The 27,149-nt window shown below is 41.9% G+C and overlaps 1 protein-coding gene across 4 annotated transcripts in view; it reads left to right on the forward strand.

Annotated features, from left to right (window-relative positions):
- The window catches only part of LOC140195535 (disco-interacting protein 2 homolog C), a 653,338-nt gene that overhangs the window by 172,023 nt on the left and 454,166 nt on the right, over positions 1-27,149 (forward strand). For 3 of the 4 annotated variants that reach the window (XM_072254007.1, XM_072254008.1, XM_072254010.1), the window contains exon 2: positions 21,092-21,235. The exons of the other annotated variant lie outside the window; for it this stretch is intronic. In XM_072254007.1, coding sequence (XP_072110108.1) covers positions 21,092-21,235 — 144 coding nt within the window. The remainder of the gene's footprint in view (positions 1-21,091; positions 21,236-27,149) is intronic. 4 annotated transcript variants of the gene reach the window in all.

Consider the following 27,149-nt stretch of genomic DNA (forward strand, 5'->3'; position numbering starts at 1 on the left):
GTTGGACAGGACAACTTCCATACCAGGTTATGATGCATTGTGATGCAATCCTATAAAATGCACTGTTTGAGTGTGGCTGTATATACATATGATCAGCTTTTATATATATATATAGGCTGACTGTATGTACATAAAGTGACGCACAGTGAAGGCGTGGCTGATGTGTATACAGTAGTGGTGGGGCAGTATCCCCACCTATAAAAGCATCTTTTCTATAATAATTTGTTCATTATGTGCCGTGGGTGATCATGGTCTTTCTGTGGCCATGTTTGTTCTTGACAGATTTTTCTACAGAAGTGATTTGCCATTACCTCCTGCTGGGCAGTGCCTTTACCAAATGGGGGACCCCGGCCATTACCAATATTCTCCAGAGGTTGTCAGCCTGGCATTAGTGGTCACATAACCAGGACTTGGGATATGCATCATCTGCCCATAGGACCATACCTGCTCCCATACCTTCACATGTCCCTGATTGTGGGGGGGTGGAGGGGGGGTGCTAAGCAAGCTAGTGGAGAGAAGGAGCGCTTTGCACCGCCTCTGGTAGGGACATATCTCCACCCCGCCATCCAATAATAGAGTGACCAAAACTGCATACAATACTCTTAAGAGTGGTGTCACCAAAACCTGAAGAAACAACGCGGAAGAAGAAAGGATTTTTGCTTGACATGAACAGTTTCTTTATTTGGATCATTGTAAATATAACCAAAGCCTTATGATCTACAAATTATTATACATTAGGTCCAGCTTCATGTTGGAATACTGCCCCTTCCCTTAAAAGACTGAGGTTTGGGATGGGATTTTATGCTGATTGGCAGTGATTGTAAGGTTTTTTAAAAAAATTTATTTCATTGAGATACAGCACGAAATAGGTGTTTCTGGCCCTTCGATTCTCGCCTCTCAGCAATACCACGATTTAATCCTGGCCGAATCATGGAACAGTTTACAATTAACCTACCAAGTTGGTTTTCATGTGTGGCATGTTTCTGTGCCTGTACTTTGTGATTTTTCCAGAGTTTGCTTCGAGTAAGATCACTTGATCAAAATTTTGTTCATGCAAACTGTTGAAACTTGGATATATCTTAAATAGCTTAAAACTTCAATTTAGAAATTGTTGAAATTTTGTCTCCTTCTGGAGGCGTACGAAGGGATTATTTGATATTCAATTTGTAAATTCCCTTCTCAACCTTGACTGTTTGGTCAGTGAGTCCTTTGCAGATAATAAATCCCGCTGACATTTACAAAGTAAGTTAATTAAAAAAATAATACCATTAGTAACTCTTGTCAAGCAGAATCAGAGTATTTCATGGAATTTTATGGAAGCTGTATTGGAAAGAGCCCAGAGATAGATCCGATCTGTCCCAAACAATGGTGATGCCTTATGTATTGCAATACCTTCATTATTCAAGTTTTCATTTATCTTTATCAAACCTCATGTCTGCAGATGTCTGCAAACACAGCAGTGATTGGTCAAAATGAGGTTGCCAAAGAACAGTGTTCCCTCTCCCTAACAGTCTATCCTAGCAACCCCCTAACCTTAACCAGAGCAGTGAGACTACATGCACTTCCAAAGGTATTGAGAGCCAAGGTGCAGCAGTGATAATTTGGGAGCGAGTACTTGTGCAATCAATTATTTTGTGTTTTGTATTTGTAATTCATATAGATTACTTTGTAGAGATCTGTTTTCACCTTGACACAAAAGAGTCTTTTCCTGTTGATCAGTGTCATAAAAAAGCCAAACTAAATCCACTGTGATTCAATGTTGTAAAACAATAAAGCATGAAAACTTCTAAGGGGGTTGAATACTTTTTATAGGCACTATACGTGTGCTCCAACCCAAAAGACCATACATTCTCCTTGTTAGGGAGAAGGATGAGCAAGAGGAGGGAGAAGCCAGGTTAAAAACAGGGGCTAATTTGGGGAAAGCAAATCTGCCAAATTCCTGTTGACCCTATGAGCCATCAATCAGTCTCTTTCACTATCCACCATTCCCTGGAAAGTAAACTAACTTTTTACTCAACTTTCTAAAACTTTACATAGTAACCCATGCTGATGGAGTGACAGAAAATAGCATCATACAAAATTTCTCATGCAGAATTCAATGACTGTTTAGCCCATTGAGGCAATGTTGGTTGAAACAGATCTACTCTAGGTGGCATGATCGCAACCTGATGGCATGAACATTGACTTCTCTAACTTCTGCTAATGCCTCACCTCCCCCTCGTACCCCATCCGTTATTTATTTATATACTCACATTCTCTCTCTCTCTCTCTCTCTCTCTCTCTCTCTCTGTCTCTCTCTCTCTCTCTCTTTCTCTCTCCTTTTTCTCCCTCTGTCCCTCTGACTATACCCCTTGCCCATCCTCTGGGTTTTCCCCCCCTCCCCCTTTTCCTTCTCCCTGGACCTCCTGTCCCGTGATCCTCTCATATCCCTTTTGCCAATCACCTGTCCAGCTCTTGGCTCCATCCCTCCCCCTCCTGTCTTCTCCTATCATTTTGGATCTCCCCTTCCCCCTCCCACTTTCAAATCTCTTACTAGCTCTTCCTTCAGTTAGTCCTGACGAAGGGTCTCGGCCCGAAATGTCGACTGTACCTCTTCCTAGAGATGCTGCCTGGCCTGCTGTGTTCACCAGCAACTTTGATGTGTGTTGCTTGAATTCCTCGTGTGTACTACTGTAGATTAGTACCCTTTTTCCAAAGCTGTGCCAGATTCCTGTAGGTAATAGCAATGATGGGGGTATCTGCCTTTACCACCCTTTCAGCAAGTTGGAACACCTTCACCATTCAGTATGATCATAGCTGAGTCAATCCGTGCCTCAAGACCGCTTTTGATTTCCCCTGTCAGTCTCTGCCTTTAGTTAGTGAACTTGCTTCCAGAGCTCTCTGGGGCAGAGCACATTAAAGAAAATACATCTCCATTTAACAGGAAAACAATTTTTTGTGAACATAATGCTTTGTTGTGAGCATTGGCTGCGTGCTGAGCCCACTGCTGTACACTATGCTCACACATGACGGCCAAACACCCGAGCAATCACATCGTCAAGTTCGCAGGTGACACCACAGTGGTGGCACACACCAACAACAATGATGAGATGGCCTATAGAGAGGAGGTGGAAGAGCAAGAAGCCTGGTGCCAGGAAAATAACCTCTTCCTTAGTGTTAGCCAGACAAAGGAGAAGGTTGTCATCTTCAGGAGAACTTCCACCACTCACCATTGGCATGTCGCACAGAACTTCTCATCATCCCAGAGCACATCCTACATGGTCAAGACTGCTCAGCAAAGCCTCTACTTTCTGAGGAGGTGAAGGGGGCACATTCCTACTCATATCATTCTACAGATGTGCAGTAGAGAGCATCCCAACAAGCCACATCACTGTTTGATACAAAAACTGCACTGAGGCAGACAGGAAGGCTTCACGACAGGCAGTCACAACTGCCCAACGCACCGCTGGCACCAGACTACCTGCCACCAAGGATATATATACAGTAGTGTGCTGGTAAAGGGCCAGTAACATAGTATAGTCATAGTCATGCTTTATTGATCCCGGGGGAAATTGGTTATGGAGGATCCTAAACACCCCGCTCATGGACTGTTTGTCCTGCTTCCATCAGGCAGGAGGCTATGTAGCATCCATGCCAGGACCACCAGACTCTAAAACAGCTACTTTCCCCAAGCAGTAGGGCTGATCAACACCTCCACCCACTAACTCCAAGACTACTTTATTATTTCCCATTATTCACCTTATGCATCACTTTATGGATATACAATCAATCTCGTATATAAGCTATCTTATATTTTTATTATTTTTATTTATCTGTGTTTTTTTGTATTATGTTGTATCTGGAGTAACAATTATTTTCTTCTCCTTACACTTGTGTACGGGAAATGGTATTAAATGATCTTGAATCTGAACATGGCCTACACTTTTCAGTATTCACACAAGAGACAACATCTCTGCATTCACCCTGCCAGTTCCCCTCAGGATATAGATTTGTTCCAATAAGGTAACTTCCCATTTTTCTAAACTCAAATGACTATGGCAGCAGCCTATTTAATATTTGATAATTAGCAGTCGTATTCTTGGAGTTATATAACACAGAAATGGGCCCTTTGAATCACTGCTTCCATATGTGTTGTACCTATCCGTATCAATCCCATTACATCCTGAGGCTACGTCCACACCAGGCTGGATAAATTCGTAACCAAAGCTTTTTCTCTTTGTTTTGACCCTCCGTCCACACTAAAACGGTGTTTTCCTCCCCTGAAGATGAAGATTTTCAGAAATGCTCTCCAGAGTGAATTAATCTGAAAACGCCTAATATCCGGTGTAGTGTGTATGGGGTAATAGGCTATTTTTAAAACCGCTGTCATGACGTGCCGGAACAAATGGTGGTGGCAGCGCAACATTTCATTGTTTTCTTGAACACAACCTCCAACATCACAACGACAATATCTGACAATAGATGTGTAACAGCCTAATGTAACATTATATGGAAATACAAGATAACACTGATGCAGACATGTTTTATACATTTAACAAGGTGCTTTGTGCTTGTGCAAACATTCAATAGATGCAATTGTCACTTTTGCCCAGCAACTCGCTTTATTGCACATGTTAAATACAGCAAAATAATACACAAAGACGTGGCAAAATTAAAGGCAAACAAATGAGGTAACAGCAAATTTCACTTTTGCCCAGTAACGAGCCTTATTGCATTTAGTTGTAGCTGTCGTCCCTTTCATCGGTGAAGAGACAATGGCTGTAGGGAATGTTTCTGGACAAACACACACCAAGTCTTTCGTTTGGCAATTTCCTTTTAAGTTTTTTTAGTCTGTACTGGACAAACGCGCACCAAGTATACCGTTTCCTCTTCACTTGTTTTCTGTGTGTCCTGTGCATGCCCAGTAGGAGGAGATTCGCCCAAATATCCGTTTTAATGTGGACAGAGGTATTTTTAAAAACACCGAGTGTGGACGCCTGTCGTTTTTACGCAAAACCAGCGTTTTCAAAATTATCCGGTCTAGTGTGGACATAGCGTTAGGTTCCGTGCCTTGTCAATTCCAGGGTGTATGATTGCATCTGCTGCCACCATGTTGTCTGGCAGCGTGTTCCGGGTATTAACCATGCTCTGTGAAAAAGCTTTCCCCACAGAACCAGGTTTACTATCACTGATATATGTCATAGAAGTCATTGTTTCTGTGACTGGCAGCACAGTGCAATACATAAAAATGCCGTAAGTTACGATAAGAAGTATTAAAACAACAATAAGTAAATCGTGTAAAAAGGGAGCAAAACAGTGAGGTAGTTTGCGGACCGCTCTGAAATCTGATGGCACAGGGGAGAAGCCGTTCCTAAAGTGCGGAGTGTGAAACTGAAGGTTCCTATGCCTTCTCTCTGATGGTAGTAATGAGAAGAGGGCGTGTCCTGCAAGGTGAGGGTCATTAATAATGGACGTGCCTTCTTCAGGGACGGCTGCTTGTCGATGTCCTTGATGGTGGGGAGGCTAGTGCCCGTGATGCAGTTGGCCAAGTCTACAGCCATTGAGCACACTTACACTGTTTCAGCAAAGCAGCATCCATCATCAAGGACCCGCGCCACCTAGGCCATGCTCTCTTCTCACTGCTGCCATCAGGAAAGAGGTGCAGCAACCTCAGGACTCTCAGCACCAGGTTCAGGACCAGTTATTACCTTTCAGCCATCAGGCTTTTGAACCAGAGGGAATAACTTCACTCTCCCCATCACTGAACTGTTTCCACAACCTATGGTCTGGCTTCCAAGGATGCTTCATTTCATATTCTCGATATTTATTGCTTATTTATTTATTATTTTTTTTCTTTTGTGTTTGCACAGTTTATTGTCTTCTGCACGTTGGTTATTTTTCTGTTCTGCTGGGTGCGGTCTTTCAATGATTCTATTGTGTGTGCCTGCAGGAAAACAAATCACGGGGTTGTCGATGGTGACATGTATGTACTTTGATAATAAATTTACTTTGAACTCTGAAATTTGAAGCATCTGCAGCTTTGATCCTGTGTGTCGGAGCCTCCATACCAGATGGTGATGCATCCAGTCAAAGTGCTTCCCATGGTACATCTGTAGAAATTTGCTCAAGTCTTTGGTGGCGTAAACAAGTTTCCTCAAGCATTTAATGAGGTGTAGCTGCTGGCCCGCCTTCATCATGATCGCATCATTATGCTGGTCCCAGGCAGGTCCTCTGAGATGCTGATGCCCAGAAGCTTGAAGCTCCTCATCCCTCCAACCCATCTCCTTCTCAGCTGAAACCTATGCCTCTTCTTTTAGCCTCCTCCACAAAGGGAAAAGGGATTTTCACTATCTACCCCATCTGTACCTCTTATAGTTTTGTCTGCCTCCCTCAGACTTCTTCGTTGAAAGAAAGCAAGCCCATTATATCTATTCCTCCATTGTAAATGCTCCAATCCAGGCATCATCCTGAGAATTTACAAGTCCGGTAATGTCTGTGAAAAGTGAACACTGTATTTGCAGAAAGCAGTGATATCTAAGAGAATGGGTTTGGTATGCAGTAAGTTGAATGCAGCCATTACCAGGACATAATGGGGGGAAAAAACACACAAACTTTAGAAATTGGAATAACAAGCAGCATGTTGAATCTGCTGTCCCGTTCGCTAAGATTACAAGTTAATTGTCAGTTTGGCTACACTCTCCTGTCCCTGTCTCCCATGTCTAGATTAGTCTGGAGTTGAGAAGTCTGTCGATCTTTGTCTGAAGATCTTTCCTGAATGCCGACAGCCCTCTGTGGCAGAGATGTATTACAATCTAACAAAAAATGAAGCATTGTGCCCCTTTTCCCATTTCTGCTTGTTATATAAATCCACAGTGGGTATGGATTTAGTCTCTGGGGCAATCTGATGTTTTATTTCTGTAACAAAGCTATTTTTCATTCCAAGCTGATATGCGCAGTAAAGGACCACATCTTCAGAAACTGTAACCACTCCTGTACAGTTTATTGCTCTATCAACCCGATAATCACAGTTAAAGCACTTCATCGCTGTAACAAAAACACGAACATAGAATAAGATTTGTATCTTGTAATTCTGTGGAAAAGAAGTTATAGATGTGACAAGGCATGTGAGCCCTGCCCTTAAATTCATTTGATCCTTTTCTGACACCTCTGGCCCCTTTCTCAATTTCTCTGTCTCTGTCTCTAGTGACAAGCTGTCTACCAACATCTTTTATGGACCTACCAATTCCCATGGTTGTCTTGACTTTACCTCTTCCCACCCTATCTCCTGTAAAAATGCTATTCCCTTTTCTCAGTTCCTTCGTCTCCAGGATGAGACTTTCCTTTCCACGATGTCAGAGATGTCCTCCTTCTTCAAGGAACAGGGTTTTCCTTCCTCCACCATTGCTGCTGTCCTCACCCACATCTCCTCCATTTCCCGCACATCTGCGCTCACCCCATCTTCCTGCCGTCTGAACAGGGAGAAAGTTCCTCTTGTCCTTGCATATCAGCATCTCCATGCAACATATTATCCTCCGCAACTTCCAAAGGGATCTACCACTAAACATATCTTTACCTCCCACCTCCTCCAAATTTCCACGGAGATCACCCCCTCCATGATTCCCTCGTCTATTTGTTTCCTTAACCCCCCCCCCTCACCTGATCGCCCTCCTGGCACTTCTTCCTGCAAGTGGCCGAAATGCTACACTTGCCCACACACCTCCTCCCTCACACCCAGTCAGGGCCCTACACTTGCCCCTACACCTCCTCCCTCACACCCAGTCAGGGCCCTACACTTGCCCATACACCTCCTCCCTCACACCCAGTCAGGGCCCTACACTTGCCCCTACACCTCCTCCCTCACACCCAGTCAGGGCCCCAAGCAGCCCTTCCAGGTGAGGCAACACTTCACCTACGAATCTGCTGGGGTCGACTGCTGTGTCCGATGCTCCTGATGCAGCATTCCTCTACATTGGTAAGACCCTTTGAACCCCTGATTTCTGATTCACTCCCTGTTTAGAGAATAGTCTACACTTTTATTCCTTCTACCAAAGCGCATGACCATACACTTCCCTACACAGTATTCCATCTGCCACTTCTTTGGCCATTCTCATAATCTGCAAGTCCAAGTCTTTAACAGACTCCCTTCTTCCTCAACTCTACCTGCCCCTATTGCAAACTTGGCCACAAAGCCATCAATTCCATCATCCAAATTACAAACATATAATGTGAAAAGGAACCTTGTAGTCTTGTTTAAATAATTAGTGTCACAAGGTGACGGGTTCACCACTTTTCAAGTCATTTGTGATAAAGACTGTAGGATAATCTTTACTAAAAAATGTGACAAATGTTCACGGTGGAAATTTTGTAGAACAGGAATATGCATATTTGATTGACATTTTAGCAAGGTCAGTGCACTGGAATATTTAACTTGGATTTTGGCCAGCGATCTCCTTTGGAAGTTATTTCTGCCAGTTGGCGTATGGCGTGGGTCGTGCCACAACTGCACAAAGGATATTTTAATTTCAGGGTTTCCATCAGGCCGGTGTCAAAGGATGCAAGCTAGCAGATGGGGTTGCTGCTTGATCAAATGCTAGGGAAAGATCTAGTGTCTTCTACCCATTGTGCCTTTCAAACACTGATTAACATTGTTACAGACAAAGGACAATGCTTTATCATCAGTTGACCAGTTTGAAAAAATAAAAAGCCTAGTGTCGCCTAGTACATCGTGTTTTCTAGCTTCCTATTTTGCTACATGGTGTAGAGCTGACAGGAACGTACTTGAATTATTGTAAGAAAGCTTTTCAGCATTGACTCCTGATTGAATGTCAGTGAGGAGATTTGTTAAGTATTTGAAGCTGCTTTTTTGACACAGATTTGACGGGAGGATAGAATACAATATCTTACAATTTAAATTTAGTTTGACTTTGATTAGGTTAATTAAAGTTTAATATTTTCCACTGCTGCTGCAAAACAACAGATTTCATCACATACTGTTTATCAGTAATAATCAAGCTGGTTCTGATTTTGAACTGAACTACTTGATTGGGTACGTCTTGTTAAAGCTGGTGCACACTCCGGTATTGTTGCTTGGCCCAGAATTCTATAAATAATGCAATGTTTCAGGTTGTAGAATGTCTTTGGAAGCACAAGTGATCAAAGCAACCATTATTTGCTTTTGTCATTTTGGTGAACAAGTAACATCACTGCCAACTGTAGTGCTTTTAAAGGCAGGTGTTATATTCATTCAATGATCGGGAATTCTATTTAAACTCCATCTATAACAGCTATAGGAGTGTTTGTAAACCACTGCTAACTAGATGTACGCTTTCATCTGCAGTTGGAAACCCTCTGAGCAGTGTTAAGTGAAACCCAAGCCTTCATGAAAGTTTTCAGCCAATTCCTTTCTCAGTTGTCTAATCTTCATTTTGGGCTTCACACCAGGAAATCAGAATGGGTGAGGAGCGAGATTATTTCAAACCGAAGTCTGCAAATCCAGCACACTTCCTCCAACCGCTGGTCTGGTCTTTTACAATGCAAACAGCAGCACATGAAGGATTCTCTGGTACTGTGAGTGCCATCAGCAAAAATGGCAAGAGGTCAGATGCATCAGCTCCAAGCCAAACACCATTTTAGCTAGTACATCAATTTGTTGCCTCTTTTTATTTGCTTAACAAAATCCTGACAGTTTTTGCCTAACAGTGCTGTAGGAGTGAAGTTATCTCCTTTCGTTTAGGAGGGGATAACCCATGTTCTGAAGTTTATTTTCAAGTGTAAATCCTATGAGCAAAGTTGTTTACCGTACGGCTTTACTTTCTCTTCGCTGATGAGGAAAGAAAAAGTATTTTTGCCATTTCAGTTTTGGACTTTTAAAGTAGATATGAATGCAAATCAATAGCGGAATCAGCATATAGGAAATCAGAAATTACAGCTCCAGTCTCTTTATTTCAGAGCTGCTCATCTTTGGATTATTTTTATGGAGACTGATATTCTCAACAGTTGAGTTCAAAAATGTAATACCGCCCTTTGTGGAGTAGGTGGACTGTGACTGTGTCGTAGAATGTATTGCTTCATGTAGTGATGTATTGCTAATATTTAGTATATTAATATACATAGAATCACTGTGGTTTGGATTATTTTATATGAACTCCTGTATCTGAATAAATGCTTTTAAGTGTCTTTATCTATAACACTTGTTTGAAGACTCACAAAGTTCATCTTTATGGAATAAATCAGCATGTTTGGGAATAGACCAATGTGCAGTTAATGTAGTCTAAAACCGGCTGTAGCTTTTGCCTTGTTCCTTGGCTGGTATCCTGCCAACAGACTTGGCAATCAAAATGCACAGAGATACTTGAATTCATGTAGTTAGCCACCAATTAACTGGTTATCTTGCCAAAAATGTGTTTTTCAGTTTAGGTAATATTTCTTTTTAATATGATAGCCTTTCTAATCCTTAATAAGTGTAAAGTTTCATATCATTTAATTATTTGTCTCTTGAATTGTTTTCTCTTAACTATCTTCCTTCCATTCTTTTTGCCATCTCTGCATGATTTTTAGTGAAATTGCTATTGTAATCAATACTCAATAATTATTGGAATCAATATTAATGGCTGGTTTAGCACAACATTGTGAGCTGAAGGGTCTGTTCCTGTGCTGTACTGTTCTAAGTTCTGTGAATAGTGTAGTAAATAAATATAGTAACATGAGTCCTAAAGCAGGGTCTCAGGCCGAAATGTCGACGCCTTGCAGACAGTGGTGGGAATTGAACCCAGGTTGTTGGTGCCGTAATAACCCCCACGCTACCATGCTGTCCCCAATTGATGTGGTGATTGGTCTCTCAAAACAAGAAGTAATTTGATGGGGTGGGGAGGGGGTAGAGCTGTGTAGGGTCCTTGCCTAATGGTCACTTTTATAAAGGAAACAATACAGTGTAGAAATAATGGTTGCTGTACAGTATTGGAAATTGAGGACCCAGTAAGAAGCCCAGAGCAAGGTGTTTATCTTGTAAGGATTTGAATGTGGAGATGTTTGGTCTGAAGGGTCTCCAGTGAAAATCTGTGGTTCCTACTCGCCAATGTGAATAATGTGGACAAACTGGAAGTGGCTTTCACAACGCACTGCTTCTGTAACCTCCACAATTCATTGTATTTTTGTTGTTCCTTCTACTTATATTGTAACAACACTAAATTCAAAGCCACCCTGTCTCTAGAGAAGAGTGCACCTCACCGTTTCCCTTTTTTGATAGAAACCATTCCTGACAGCTTTGTGTCTCATTTCAGTTATATACCAACTCTTTAGTCAGGATAAAACCACAGTGCATCTAGTTTCCCCTTTCCCTCTGATTTTATGTCTGATATGGTGAGGTCCTCCGTTAGTTGAGGTCAACCATGGATGTTGTGGCCCAGCGGTCTATGTGATAAGCAAGCCAGTATGCAAGCCTGGCCAGTAGACTATGGAGATCAAGCTGTTGTCTATGTAGCAAGCTCCACCCCTTCACGCAGCTGATAGGTCCAAAGGAACAGCAGAAGCTGATACAGTTTGGTAGTCAGCATTGAACTCAATGTAGGATTGCCTTAGGAACTCCAGCTCTGGAGTTATATCCTCACTATAGGAAGGATGTGGAAGCATTGGAAAGGGTAAAGAGGAGATTTACCAGGATGCTGCCTGGTTTAGAGAGTATGCATTATGATCAGAGATTAAGGGAGCTAGGGCTTTACTCTTTGGAGAGAAGGAGGATGAGAGGAGACATGATAGAGGTGTACAAGATATTAAGAGGAATAGATAGAGTGGATAGCCAGCGCCTCTTCCCCAGGGCACCACTGCTCAATACAAGAGGACATGGCTTTAAGGTAAGGGGTGGGAAGTTCAAGGGGGATATTAGAAGAAGGTTTTTTACTCAGAGAGTGGTTGGTGCGTGGAATGCACTGCCTGAGTCAGTGGTGGAGGCAGATACACTAGTGAAGTTTAAGAGAATACTAGACAGGTATATGGAGGAATTTAAGGCGGGGGGTTATATGGGAGGCGGGGTTTGAGGGTCGGCACGAAATTGTGGGCCGAAGGACCTGTAATGTGCTGTACTATTCTATGTTCTATGTTTGCTCTCTGTTTACTGCAGAAGTAAACTTTGGGAATAGCTGCAAGACAGCGAGGTGTGACATCAATGCTTTTCTTCTAAGCGAGCTGCCATCCACGGCTGACAAGCCCCATCTGCCCGAAATGACTGGCTTTAAGGTGCCAGTAACCCAACTTTACCCTTTCTCCTGTCAGTAGAAATGGTTCCGCTGGGCTTAGTAGCTAAACCACATGAAGGACTTGGTTGTCAGAGGCAATCTGAGACACGCACCATTGGGAGCATTTACGAGAAAATCTGGAGATGCTGTAAGTTCAAGCAACACACACAAAATGCTGGTGAACACAGCAGGCCAGGCAGCATCTATAGGAAGAAGTACAGTTGACATTTCAGGCCGAGACCCTTCATCAGGACTTTTAATTGGCATTTAATAGGTTGTGGGAGCTTTTCCTCAGTACCAGCCCCCAGCTATAATAACCTTAAGGAACCAATATTATAAGCCTGATATAAACCATATACTTTTCTTCCATTTACTTCTCCTGTGGTAATATTACTGAGATTGGAAATTTATCACACTGGGGGGATTAAACCTATTTTCAACAAACAATGTGGTGTTCTACTTCAACAACCTTAAAAAAATTTCAACTAATCAAATACATTCCCTTGGGTTTGGTGGCTGAGTAGAATGGTGTGGGTCAAATGGGTTTTATTAATTTCTCATGTTTTCTTCATCATTCTCTCTCAATGCACTAGAAAGTGCTTCAAACTTTACAGGCTTTATCACTTAAACTGAGCGAGCTTCATTACTTGACCAGCCATTTTGTCTTCAATTACTTACTGATTGCATTAATGGGCCCACAAGTTAGTTGTAAAATTTTAATTTACGACCCAGTAAAGTACTGGAGCTCTCCCACACTGCAGTTTAAGCTAGACTGGGTGGTTATTTTCCTCTCTAGCCCGTAACAGGCATTAATTTTCAGTGATTGACATGAATGCTTCTACTTTCCTCTTCTAAATCTGACACCGGCTCTCAGACTATTGCTCAGAACAACAAGTTAGCACCTGTCCCCATCCCCTTTTTATTAATCAGTCTGTCATCTTCTTGCTTGTCCCTGTTCTCCATTTCCAGCACAACCATGTGTTGAACAAAGCACTCACATTTTTTTTAATTTCCAGACAGCAACGCATAATAGAGCACTTAACCACTAAAGTACAGTTTAAAGTGCTCTCACTTCTTGTGATGTGGGGAACCATTCAGGTTAATTTGTGCATAGCAAGTTTCCACATAAAGCAATGAGAGAAATTGCCAGATGATCCATTCTAAGGTTTACCTCAGGAAGTCACTGTTGCCTAGTGAGGTAAGTGCTACGTGATCCATTAATGTCACTTGAGTGAACAGGCTGTGCCTTGGTTAAATCTCCTCTGTGTACTGACTGTTGATAAAGAGTTCTCCTGATGTACCAATTCAAAGTAAATTTATCATTATGGTATGTATATGTCACCATAGGTTCTTAATTGGCCACGGCATCAAAGGTTACAGGGAGAAGGCCGGGGAGTAGGAGGGAAAAAAAAGGATCGGCCATGATTGAGTGGCGGAGCAGACTCAATGGGCCAAATGGCCTAATTCTGCTCCTTTGTCTTATGGTCTTGTATACCACCCAGAGATTCATTTTCTTGCAGTTATTTACAGGAAAAAAGGAAATACAGTAGAATTTTACAAAACATCCTTAGCGACAGGTGAGGTCCTGGAGAATTAGAGGATAGCTAATGTTGTTCCACTGTTTAAGAAAGAATAAGCCAAGAAATTATAGGCTCATGAGCAATGTTCCCTCTAATTTTTACTGTTCAGTGTGTGCAAAAATCTTATGTTGTGCAAAATTTTTCCTGTGACAGAAGTATGTGCGCACTGAATGCACACATGGCACAGTTTATGTAGGTTTATAAAATATTTGACATAAAACTGCACAGAATAACAACAAAATAACATATATGTTGAAGTCACTCAGTTATTTTTTCTCTCTCCTGTCTTTAGCATTTACCTATTCTTTGTAAACTCTATCTAGACTAATAGAACTTCCATCCAATTGATAGCTTTTCATTCTCATTAACATATCCAAATAATGTTCACCTAAATAGTTTCTCAGCTTGTTTTTGAGTTGATTCATTAGGCTAAAACCTCACTCACAGTCTGCACTAGACACAAGAAAGGTCCCCCCATGTCCATCAACAGTGCAAGGTCGCAAAACCGTTCATTTTGAAGTACAAATGCCACCATTTGAGCAAAGTTTGAAATCAGTTTGGATTTAATTTTTTCTTGCATGGAAAATTTGAAATCATTAAACTGTCTAACTATTACAGTATTTTCAGCTAGAAAATCATGATATTTTAGACATAAGGCATTAACTTGTTCATCACCAAATGTGAAGTCACAATCTGCAATTGCGGAGAAATCAAAAGCTGACCATTCTTGTACCTCATCTTCAGGAAACCTTTCTTCTAAATGAACACAAGGACTATTTATAAAAGCCAACAGTGAACTTTTATCTACTGTGACGTTTTCTTCACGTTGTTGGCTTAGCAAAACTTAACTTTGTCACTTCACTAAACATTGTCTCCCAGATACAGCTTTCTTATCTTGTTAACTTTACCTCGCGCAAAATGAAGTGAACCAATCGGTGTCAGGCCACTCTTTTGCAGAATCTTGCACAGTGCAGCCAGTTCAACAAAGACATCATTTAAAACCTGTAAAGCTACTTTGTATGTGATGTTTATCTATTTCTTGTGACAGTATTTAGCCACAGGGTCATTTGACTGATCTTTTTCAATGAAAACTTAGTAAGCTATCTACAGGATTTGAAATAGATCTTTTTAAACTTTATGATATGAACACTGTCCGCCAAAGATGGCTGCCGCCGTGATGCAGCTATATAAACCGGAACAGGAAAGGTGAGGTGACATAAATTAGTGACGTGCATTGTGGTATTTGAAAAACCGACCAACTAGTTAACAGAAGTATTTAGCTAAATGATTATTTTCAATAAATACAATTATTAATTATTACATTATTTTAGTTAACTAACCTTCTGTGCGCACTTTAATTTCCATTGTGTGCTGGTCGAAAAACGTGTGCGTGCGCACACGCGCACAGCATAGAGGGAACATAGCTTGTGAGCCAGACATCAGTGGGGGAAAGTTATTCAAAGGTATTCTGAGAGACCAGATATATCAGTATTTGGGTAGACAGGGATTGATTAGGGATAGTCACAGGCCTTTGTGCGTTGTAGGTCGTGTTTAACCAATCTTATAGAGTTTTTCAAGGAAGTTACCAGGAAGGTTGATGAAGGCAAGGCAGTGGCTGTTGCCTACATGGATCTCAGCAAGGCATTTGACAGGGACCTGCATGGAAGGTTGGTGAAGAACGGTCAGTCGCTCAGCTTTCAAGATGAGACATTGGCTTTGCGGGTGAAGCCCGAGAGTGATCGCAGATGGTTGCCTCTCTGACTGGTGGCCTGTGACTAGTGGAGTGCCGCAGGGATCAGTGCTGGGTCTGTAATAGTTTGTCATCTATATCAGTGATCTGGATGATAATCTGATTAACTGAACCAGCAAATTTGTGGATAACACCAAGATTGGGAGTGTAGTGGACAGTGAGAAAGACTATCAAAGCATATAGTGGGATTGGGACCAGATGGAAAAATGGGCTGAAAAATGTGGGATAGAATTTAATGAAGACAAGTGTGAGGTGTTACACTTTGGGAGGACCAACCAGGGTAGGCCTCACACTGTGAGCGGACGGGCACTGAGGAGTGTGGTAGAAGTAGGAAATCAGGGAATACAGGTCCATAATTCATTGAAAGTGGTGTCACAGGTAGCTAGGGTCATAAAGAAAGCTTTTGGCACATTGGCCTTCATAAATCAAAGTTTTCAGTTCAGCAGTTGGGATGTAATATTGAGGTTGTATAGGACGTTGGTGAGGCCTAATTTGGAATATTGTGTGCAGTTTTGGTCACTTACCTGCAGAAAAGATGTAAGTAAGATTGAAAGAGTACAGATGAAATTTACAAGATTGTTGCCAAGACAGGATGACCTGAGTTATAGGGAAAGATTAAATAGGTTAGAAATTTATCTTCTGGAGCATAGAAAATTGAGAGGAGATTTGATAGAGGTATACAAAATTATGAGGGGTATGGGTAGGGTAAATGCAAGCTGCATTTTCTATTTAGAGGTTGGGTGAGATTACAACAGGAGGTCATGGGTTAAGGGTGAAAGGTGAAATGTTTAAGGGGAACTAGGGGAAATTTCTTCACTCAGAGGATGGTGAGAGTGTGGAACGAGCTGCAGGCGCAAGTGGTGGATGCAGTTTTGATTTCAACATTTGAGAAGTTTGGATAGGTATGTGGATGGGGGGGATGGTGGTGGGTATGGAGGGCTGTGGTCCCGGTGCAGGTCAATGGGACTAGGGATTTTAAGTGGTTCGGCATGGACTCGATGGGCCGAAGGGCCTGTTTCTGTACTGTAGTTTTCTATGACTCCAAAACTGGCCAATGTGCAAAAGAAGACAAACTGCACATAAATGCCTCAGAACGTAAGTTGTAAAGAGTCCTTGAAAGTGAGCCAGTAGATCATAGAATCAGTTCAGGGTATTGGTGCATGATGTTAACTATTCTGGCTCAGGAGCCTCATGGTGGAAGTGTAATGATGGTTCTTGAACCTGGTGGCATGGGACTTAAGGGTTCTGTACCTTCTACCCAACTTTGGTAGCTTGAAGAGGACATGGCCTGGATGGTGGCAGGCTTTGATGTTGGACACTGTGTTCTTGTGGCAGTGATCCATATAAGTGTATTCAATGGCAGGGAATGATGGACTGGGCTGTATCCACCACACCCTGTGCCCAGGGTGATACTTGTTCTAGTGTTCACTATAAAGATGGAAATTTTGCCAACTACGCCAAATTTTTCACTTCAGTGAAGAAATGCATCAGGATTCTTAATTACTCGTTCCAAGCCCTGTAATAAGTAAATATTTTAATCATAGTAACATCATAAATTGAGACTGATCTGTCATCATGTGATCAGAAAATGCTGATGTACTTATATTTCTGAGTGGTTCGGAGTTTCGAACTTTAATCATATATTTGTGATTATCCTTAATAAACCTTGTCATAAGGATCAGTGAAATTTTAAGTGCATAGTTGCTCTTCCCCTCCAAATATCATATCAACATCTTTGTTTTAAAATTATCATGGACTGACAGTGAAGGTACATTAAACAATTCAACTGCTGGTGCTTCAATTCATCATCTGCATCTGCCCTACGTGATTCCACATTTGCACTGAAAGTGCCTTCCTCTTTTGGATAATTGCAGGTTTTGCAGCAATTACTCACATTCCTACACTGATGGTACTAAAATCGTCTTTATGGCTCACTGTTACATACTTCTGGCTTTTATTTTTGAACCTCATGGGTGCCTGCTGAGCTCGAACTGATGGCCCAGGTATCTGTCTGGAAGCTTGCTCGCCTAATTAAAGTTGATCACCTGCTATAGTACCAGGAGAATTCTACATCGTCATCAAGAGCCAGTATGCACCTTGTGTTTTATGATCAGCAACTAGAAAGATTAAGCAGCACATGCAGAATGGTGACCTTAACCTTGACTTTTCCCACCCACCTGGTTTCACCTATCACCTTCCAGCTAGCTTCTTTCTTTCCCCTACCCCCCCCCCCACCTTTTTCTTCTGGCGCCTTCCCTCCCTAACACCGTCCCACCCCTTCTCAGTCCCCAAGAACGGTCTTAGCGTGAAACGGCGACAGTTTACTCCTTTCCATAGATACTGCCTGGCCTGCTGAGTTCCTCCAGCATTTTGTGTGTGTTGCTTTGGACCTCCAGCATCTGCAGACTTTCTCGTGTTCGAAATAGAAAGATTTTGTGATCAGGTTCGGCCCTAGGAACATTTGGAATGATTTTAATATTCCAAATAGGTTTTCAGCTCTATGTGATTCAAGATATTTTCAAATTTACTTACTTGGCAGATGTTCTCAGTTATACATCAGCTCAATGCATAAAGCCCCAAAAGTGGAATTAAATATGTTTGAAATGACTTTGGGAATCTGAAGTAACATGTATGGAAACAAAAGGTGAGCTGCAGCATTTTACTGATGAATAGCAAGCCATGCATGTAAGTGATAAAGTGAAATATGGAATGTGCTGGATGGCTTAAAAAAAGGAAAATACTGGAATAACACAGCAGCTCAGTCAACATCTGTAGAGTGAGAAGCAGTGTTGATGGAAGTTCAAACTGAATCTTGATTTGCTGACATGTTTTTTTTCCCTGTGGATGCTGCCCAGTCTTCTGGGTACATACTGAATTTTCTCATGAAGTACAGCTGATGGAAGGTCTCCACTGTCCATCTGCTCTGTTCCTTGGCAACACACCCAAAATGCTGGAGGAACTTAGCAGATCAGGCAGTATCTATGGAAATGAATAAACAGTTGACTCTTCTTCAGGACTGCCTGACTTGCTGAGTTCCTCCTGCATTTTGTATGTGTTGCTTTGGATTTCCAAGACGTTCTTGTGTTTGGGAGCTCTGTTCCTTGGTATTTCTGTTGTACAATGGACACTGTGGGAAGATTAGTCCAAGGGAACTTCTCTTGCTTTGAATGGCTTTGAAGTTGACTTTGCAATGTAAGGGTTTGTTCCCATTGACTGAAAATAACTTGATGAAATAGCAGATCAGTAAGATCCTGTTTCTCATAAAAATGTTTTAAGTGCTGTTTGTTATAGATTTGCTTATTGCAATTATAAATAGATTTTAAGTGGATTGTTGTGGAGAGTTCCATTAATTGACAGTTCACAGCTGCAGCTTGTTAAAATAATACAAGAAAAACAGGAAGTACTTATGGAATTTGAAGATGGTTTCAAAATCTGAAATAAATAAAATTGCTTGTGATACTCAAGAGATCAGACAGCATCAGGAGAGAGGTAAAAGAAGTTAACATTGCAGGTTGATGAGATTGCACCAGAACTGAAATTATTGACTTCAGTATTGTTTCCTGATGAAGCTGACTTCTCTAGTAGGAAGATGAGATGCTTGCCTGTGAGCTTACATGAGGTTATGATGGAACGATGTAAGAGGTCAAAGTGGATGGGGAATTAAGTGGCAGACACCTGGAAACACAGGGTTACCCTTGCAGATGAAAAGGGAGTAATTCTGGAAAGTGGTCACTCAGTCTGCTCTTTGTCTCTCCATCATGTTGGCACCACATTTAGAGCACCAGACACAGCCCTGTATATTGGAACCAGTACAAATGTCTATTTTCTAAATAGGGAGCAAATTCAGAATTCAGGAGTTCAAAGGGACTTGGACGTTCTAGTGCAGGATTGCCTAAGGATTTACTTACAGTTTCAAAGTTCAAAAGTTCAAGGTATATTTATTATCAAAATATGTATACATTATACGACGTTGAGGTTCATCTCCTTACAGACAGCCTAATCCCAAGGTTGCATAATGTATACATATTTTGATATTATGTACTTTGAGTCAGTAGTAAGAAAAGTAAATGAAATGTTAGCACTCATTTCGAGAGGACCAGAACTTAAGAACAAGGATGTAATGCTGAGGCTGTATAAGGCACTGGTCAGGCTGCACTTGGAGTATTGTGAGCAGATTTAGGTCCCTTATCTAAGAAAGGATGTGCTGGCATTGGAGAGGGTCCAGTGGAGGATTTCAAGAATAACCCAAGAACGATAGGTTTAATGCATTGTGAGGCTTGTACTCGCAGGAGTTTGGAAAAATGAAGGGGGGGATCTCATTGATAGCTATCGAATATTGAAAGACGTAGATAGAATGGACTTGCAGATGATGTTTCCAATAGTGAGGGTGTCTAGGACTGGAGGACACAGCCTCAGAATAGAAGGGCGCTCCTTTGGAACAGAGATGAGGAGGAATATCTTTACCTAGCAATTGATGTACCTGTGCAATGCGTTGCCACAGTTGGCTGTGGAGGCCAAGTCATTGGATATATTTAAAGTGGAGTTTGATAGTTCCTTAATTAGTCAGGGCATCAAAGGTTATGGGAAAAAAAGCAGGAGAATGGGGTTGAGAGGGATAATAAATCAGCCAAGATTGAAAGGTGGAGCAGACTCGATGGGCTGAATGGCCTATTGTGCTCTTATGGTCTAGTAGTGGACTTATTCAGTTTCATTGGGATGCTCTGTAGTGAGAAAGTACACACCACTTTTAATATGGTTTAGCTTTGAATTTATTGAGCTCTGTGGAACTTTTAAACTGAAAATGATGGATAAGAAGTGTGTAAGTTAGCATAAATTTTGTTACCCCTATGTATGACATTCTCCGATCATAACAAAAAAAAATGACAAAGAATTTTAGAGCTTTCTTGTAAGAAGAGGTCTTCAGATTTGAATGTGCTTATACTATACTTTGTTTCCCTAATGATTACATGGTATTGTTGACATAGTCTACAGCTCAGCATTTATTGCACTGGTAGCAATTCAGAAATGATGATGTATCTTTCTTAGTTTAACATTAAAGTTATGAGCTTATGCCCTTAAAAATTAATAACAGGTTTATCTTTGGAAAGGACGGTTCTCTTGAAATTAGGGATTCCCAACCTTGAGTCTACAGACCCCTGGGTTAATGGTGGGAGTCTGTGGCATAAAAAAACGTTGGGAACTCCTGATCTAATTAATAACTATGAATATGGCAAAATGTTGCTTAATTTATGCAGATTTTGTACAACTCTGTAATATTGCCACTGTCCAAAGCTGCAAGTGGTTTTATCTAGATTCCAAGGTGATAGCTTTATGGAATTTGTCTTGAGAACTGTGTTCAGGAAGTTCCTATGCATCACTTACTATTTTGGGTGGGGGTGGGGTTTGATGCAGGGCAGGATGGACTGGCAAATCAAATGGCTTTTAACAAAGCAATTGAAATTGTTGTTCTCTGTTCATATGTGATTGACTACGTTTACTATTAAAGCAATAATCAAAGAAATGGTTGCAACAGAACTTTGTGTCCACTACAGGAAGTGATGCAATGGAATTTCCTAGGCATGGCTGCGACGAAGAAAGAAACAATGGCATCGCCCTAGTACCCAAACATCCAAGTGAGCTGCACGTAATCACTGACAACACTTTTCTTCACCTAGATACAAAACCTAACTATAATGGTGAGTAAGCCTTCACCCCATCCACAGTTCTAAGTAGGGTAGAATTGTCCTTCAGTACATGCTTGTGTTCTTCATTTGATTTCTGTTTGGTTTTTGTGGTTCGTTAGCATTTGCTTGAAATGTACCACACCAAATAGCTTTGTTGTTTCCATCGTACAGTCTCTGTATGGCTCTTGCATTAAAAACCATAATTGAGGAAGCATCTCCATGGTCTCCATTGTCTCGTGTACCTCATCTCCAAAAAGCATGCTCTGTATTTGTTGTGATGTATATGTTGGTAAAATAAAATTAAATCCTAGACCCGCTGCGAAGACAGTAGTTGGAATTACCAAGTCTCTGTTACTGTTGACCAGTAATTCAGCTGTTTTGTGTCAACGTATTTGTGGGAGTGAGCACCCTGCACTTCTTTCGGAGACACTTCACGATATTGTGTGGCTCTGTTGCACTAAATGGAATGGACTTACCACAGATCTCCCAAGTGAAAACTGAGCAATGACATCCTTTAACCTCATAGCCTACCACTTATCTATTGCAATGAAGATAAAGGAACAACATTCGTTCGGTGAAGAATACAGTAGAATTTACTGAAAGCAGGCCCCTGAGGGTGAGATGCCGTCATGGTGAAGCTGCAGTTTAGGACTACGTGTAATAAAGAGCAGAAAACACAAGCAATAGACACGGCAAATCTACCTCACAGCCGACAGATCAGACCAAAATTCTCTTGTGAATGGTGATGGACAGTCAAATACCTCATGGGCAGAGAATGCTTTGAGTAATAGTGCGGCAAAGAAAAGGCTGAAACATTTATAGATGTTTGGCTGGAAGGAACAGTCTTCAGCCAGCTTTGATGCACTCTATGTGGAAGCAAGAAGTCATGGATAACAGTGACCGCAGTAAAGGCTGTGTCTCCAACAATATCCACACTCCAATAGCTGCTCTGCTGAATGAGGCTTGCCTCCAGCCAAGCTGATCCAAATGTGAGGAAACCTATAGACACTGGAAATCCAAAGCAACACACAAAATGCTATAGGAGTACATCAGGTCAGGCAGCACCTATGGAAACAAATAAATAGTCTACATTTCGGGCCGAGACCCTTCATCTGGGCTGATCCAATACAGTGACAAATCCAATGTGGAAGGTTGCCAAATTCTACTCACGAAGCTTGACCCCATCCAGTACATTGCAGCCACAGTGTGTTGGTGTGATGCTTTTGTGTGTTATCTACCAGATATATTGTAGGTGAACTCCTCATTTGGCAGCACCTCCCAAACCTGTGATCTCTACTACTAAGGTGGACAGAGGCAGTGGAACACCATCATCTGCTAGTTTCATTTTAAGACGCACATACTTGAGTTAAATGAACTCACCGAGCCAAAAGCCTGGAACTCCCTCCCTAACATCCTGTGGAAAAAGGTGTTTTATTTGTAGCATGTGCATCGAAACTTAGAGTGTAGTGTACTGCTTTGTGTCAAATCAAATCAGCGAGGTTTGTGCTGGGCAGCCTGCAAGTGTAACCAAGCTTCTGGCACCAATGTAGCATCTGGACAACTCGCTAACCCTAACTGTACGTCTTTGGAAAGTGGGAGGAAAATGGAGCACATGGAGGAAACACAAGGGCGCGGGGACAATGTACAGCATTCTTACAGACAGTGGCAGGAATTGAACCTCGATCTTACAGCGGGTGATGTAATAGTGTTACGCTAACTGCTACACTACTATGCCATGCATGGAACTGTTTTTTACCAGAAGTACTGCAGTGGTCCAAGAAGAGGTCTGCCACCACCTTCACCCAGATCATATAAGATGAATAAAGCCAACTCGAGTATTTTGCATGTTGCATTTTTCAAAAGTGTGTGGTAAGTTAACAGAGTAATGGCTGTTCAAGTGTGCTGTTGCAGACTCAAAAGGACATCAGGATTTGTGTTTCCACTGTGACGTTTTGTGGTTGAAAAGGATAAATCAAAACATTAGTGATTCTCAGTTTCTTTGAGTCGCAGGAGGGAGTGTTTTCCCCTTTGCTCCTTGGTAAGATACTCTCTGTCCTCTCTGAAGTTGGAGTTTCCACTTCATCTCCAATGATTATAAGAGTCATTCCATTACCAGCTTCAGGGTGGAAGAGGTGTCGTGTTTTCTCATCTTGTCTTGGATAAAAGTCTTCTGTTCTGTTATATGTTCCATCAATCAGCTGCTGAAAAGGAAGAAGTATCAGAAATCCTAAATGTGGTGTTGGAGTGACAGGCAACAGTGAAGTGACACTGCAGTCTAGCTGCTCATTTCTCACTCACTTCTTATAACTGACACGTAGCTAATCCGAACCCTAAATTAATCTCACATTGTGGAATTACAGGATTATCTTATTTTCACTTTCCAAATGTAATGGTATTGGTGTGTTATGAAGTGCCATTCACAGTATAGTAGCACAGTAAAGTTCCTGGGAGAAAATGTAGAATGCTGCATCAAGGGATTTAAACTTAAGTAGCATTTAGACAAAGAAGGCCATTAGTTCTTAAAATGTGGGTTTTAAAACACATCTGGTTCATGAAGGTCTTTCCGGGAACGTAATCTCGCATCCTTGCGCAGGCTGCAGCCTTGCACCAAATTGGTTGTCTCTTAAACACCCTCAGGAATGGTTTACACTCAGGAGACAATTAAAAATGGGGAATAAATATTAGCCTTACCCACAGCATCCACATTCTGCATAATAATAAAAGAGTTTCTAAGCTGCAATATTGGAAGTAGAAATCAGTTATTTTGATTGATAATTCACAACACTCATTTATTGTTGACTTAACAGCTTATGGGTATAAGAAACTGGATTACATATTTTAAAATATACTTTTCTGTGAGTGAATGTGTATTTTTTCCCTCAGGTCATTAAGGATAAATTGCATTTACAGCTGCCATCTCAGTATTCTATCCCACATCCGATTTTTCTAAAAAATTCTTCTTAAGGTATAGACAACAATTATTGCCGATCACAAAACTAACTTGTGTGTAATTATTAAACGATAATTACAGTCATCGCCATTCCTCTGATCCAGCTGGCAGGTTGGAACTGCAGCCAGTGTGTGTCCCTGCAAAACTCCTGGCAGCTCTGTGACATTTGTAATCTGCTTTGAATGGAGGGAAGAGCCTGGACCTTTCCTGGCAATCACTGAAATGCTAATTACTAGAACAGTGCATTGTGAAAGGTTGCTTACTTTCTAGTTTATGTTGTGGTACATTGTAGACTGGGGTTTCTAATTGCCCATTGCTGTGTGCTCCCCATCCCATGTAAAAATATCAAAGGAGGTGCCAGTCCCAAGACGGTATTCAAATTTTAATGACTAAATGGACGGGAACGTGACACCATTGCTCGGTCTTTGATGAGAAAGGTGAACATATGATTGTCTCCTATTCATAGTCATAGTCATACTTTATTGATCCCGGGGGAAATTGGTTTTTGTTACAGTTGCACCATAAATAATAAATAGTAATAAAACCATGAATAGTTAAATAGTAATATGTAAATTATGCCAGGAAATAAGGCCAGGACCAGCCTATTTGCTCAGGGTGTCTGACCCTCCAAGGGAGGAGTTGTAAAGTTTGATGGCCACAGGCAGGAATAACTTCCTATGACGCTCTGTGTCGCATCTCGGTGGAATGAGTCTCTGGCTGAATGTACTCCTGTGCCCACCCAGTACATTATGTAGTGGATGGGAGACATTGTCCAAGATGGCATGCAACTTAGACAGCATCCTCTTTTCAGACACCACCGTCAGAGAGTCCAGTTCCATCTCCACAACGTCACCAGCCTTCCGAATGAGTTTGCTGATTCTGTTGGTGTTTGCTACCCTCAGCCTGCTGCCCCAGCACACAACAGCAAACATGATAGCACTGGCCATCACAGACTTGTAGAACATCCTCAGCATCATCCGGCAGATGTTAAAGGACCTCAGTCTCCTCAGGAAATAGAGACGGCTCTGACCCTTCTTGTAGACAGCCTCAGTGTTCTTTGACCAGTCCAGTTTATTGTCAATTTGTATCCCCAGGTACTTGTAATCCTCCACCATGTCCACACTGACCCCCGGATGGAAACAGGGGTCACCAGTACCTTAGCTCTCCTCAGGTCTACCACCAGCTCCTTAGTCTTTTTCACATTAAGCTGCAGATAATTCTGCTCACACCATGTGCGTACATTCGTCTGAGGGATTGGAGGTAGCAACTCCACAGATAACACACAAGAAAGGAGAGTCAAAGGATAATATACTTACCGCCCATTATGCAGCTGGTGTTTAGGGCAGCAGTGAAGGTCCTCCATCTCTGTCTGTATAGAAAGATTCTTCACTGCTGTTTCTGTTCAAGCCTGAGCTGAATCCCTGAACCTGGAGGACCGGTGGACCACTCTAGGTCTGGCTTCTACCCTTTGACCTGTTTGGCATGGGTGACCCTACCAAGAGCCAAAGCACAAGGCCCTGACTCCAGCCAACATAGCTCTCTGGGTCATTGAGGCATGCATGTCTCCAAATCCCATGACAAATTTGTGGTCCTCTTGGAGGAAAGGATAATACTGAATGCTGTAAAACACATTAAAAGCTATCAAACGAGTTGCACAGTATGCATTCTACTGAATTTGCAAAGTGAATCATGGAGGGTTTTTTTAAAGAGAGTGGATCAGCAGCAAAGCAAGTGGACTTGGACAGAGAGATACCGCATGGAGAAAGGCCCTTCAGCCCATCAAGTCTGTACTGACCAATAACTATCCATCACAATAATAACCATATAGTAATCCCTTTTTTTTTCATTCTCCCCACATACTCATCAGCTTCCCCCAAATTCTGCCATCTACCTACACTTCCAGAGACAATTTATAACGGCTAATTTACCAATCAGCATGCACGTCTTTGGAAAATTGGAGGAAACCCAAGCAGCCGGACCAAGTTTGCACAATCGCAGGGTAAACAAGCAAACTCCACGAAGAGAGCCCAAGGTTGGGATCGTACCCAGCCTTGTGCCACTGTGAGGTTGTGCCGTCCGAAGTTTTGTAGCTAAATATAGGTGACTCGCGAGCCTGGGGTATTGGAGCTGTGGGTGTGTATGGCGCGAAGGGCTTTGGGCTTGATTTAATGGTCCGGTTGATTTGCAGACTGGAAGAGCAGTCACCGGAGGGTTGTGGTGATTGAGGCTGGGTGCAAATCGGTTATAGATGCTGTAGTAGAAATCGAACTGTAAGTGGTCAGCAGGTCAGGTAATGTCATGAAGAGAGATACAGGGGTACTCTGTTAGACAAAGGGAAGAAAAGATACAAAGGAACAAACTGAGACTATATTTAGAAAGAGAACAAAAAGTATTTTACATAATCAGATGAGTTCTCCAGGGCTGCAACATACCCAGATAAAAGCTGATGTGCTCTTTCTTGATTTTATACAGAGAGGATTGGCTGACTTGCTTTGTTTTCTTTGGGATGTTGGAGGTCGAGGGGAAATGACAGAATTCATAAAATTATGGGAGACCCAGTTATGGTATATCTCCACTGTATTTTTTCCAGGGTAGAAATGTTAAACACAGATGTAGGTGTTACGGTGGAAGTGGAAATGTTTAAAGGAGATTTGACTTTGGGAGATCTGCAGTCTCTGTGATAACTCCATCTGTAAGAAGTTCACCAAGCCGCAGCTCCTCAGTGACCATGTTAATGAATCGGATCTGCAGCTCGATGACCTTTGGTTCATATGGAAGAATGAGGAGGTGAAAGATTGGAGCCGTGGGGAGGTAGTCACTCCGAAGTTACAGGAGGCAGGTACCTGGGTGAATGTCAGGAGAGGGAAAGGAAATAGGCAACTAGTGCAGAGTATCCCTGTGGCTGTTCCCCTCAAATAAGAGTACAGTATATCACTTTGGATACTCTTGGGTGGGATGGGGGCAGGGGAACAGGGG

Source organism: Mobula birostris, chromosome 3 (genome assembly GCF_030028105.1).
Source record: "Mobula birostris isolate sMobBir1 chromosome 3, sMobBir1.hap1, whole genome shotgun sequence".
Lineage (NCBI taxonomy): Eukaryota > Metazoa > Chordata > Chondrichthyes > Myliobatiformes > Myliobatidae > Mobula > Mobula birostris.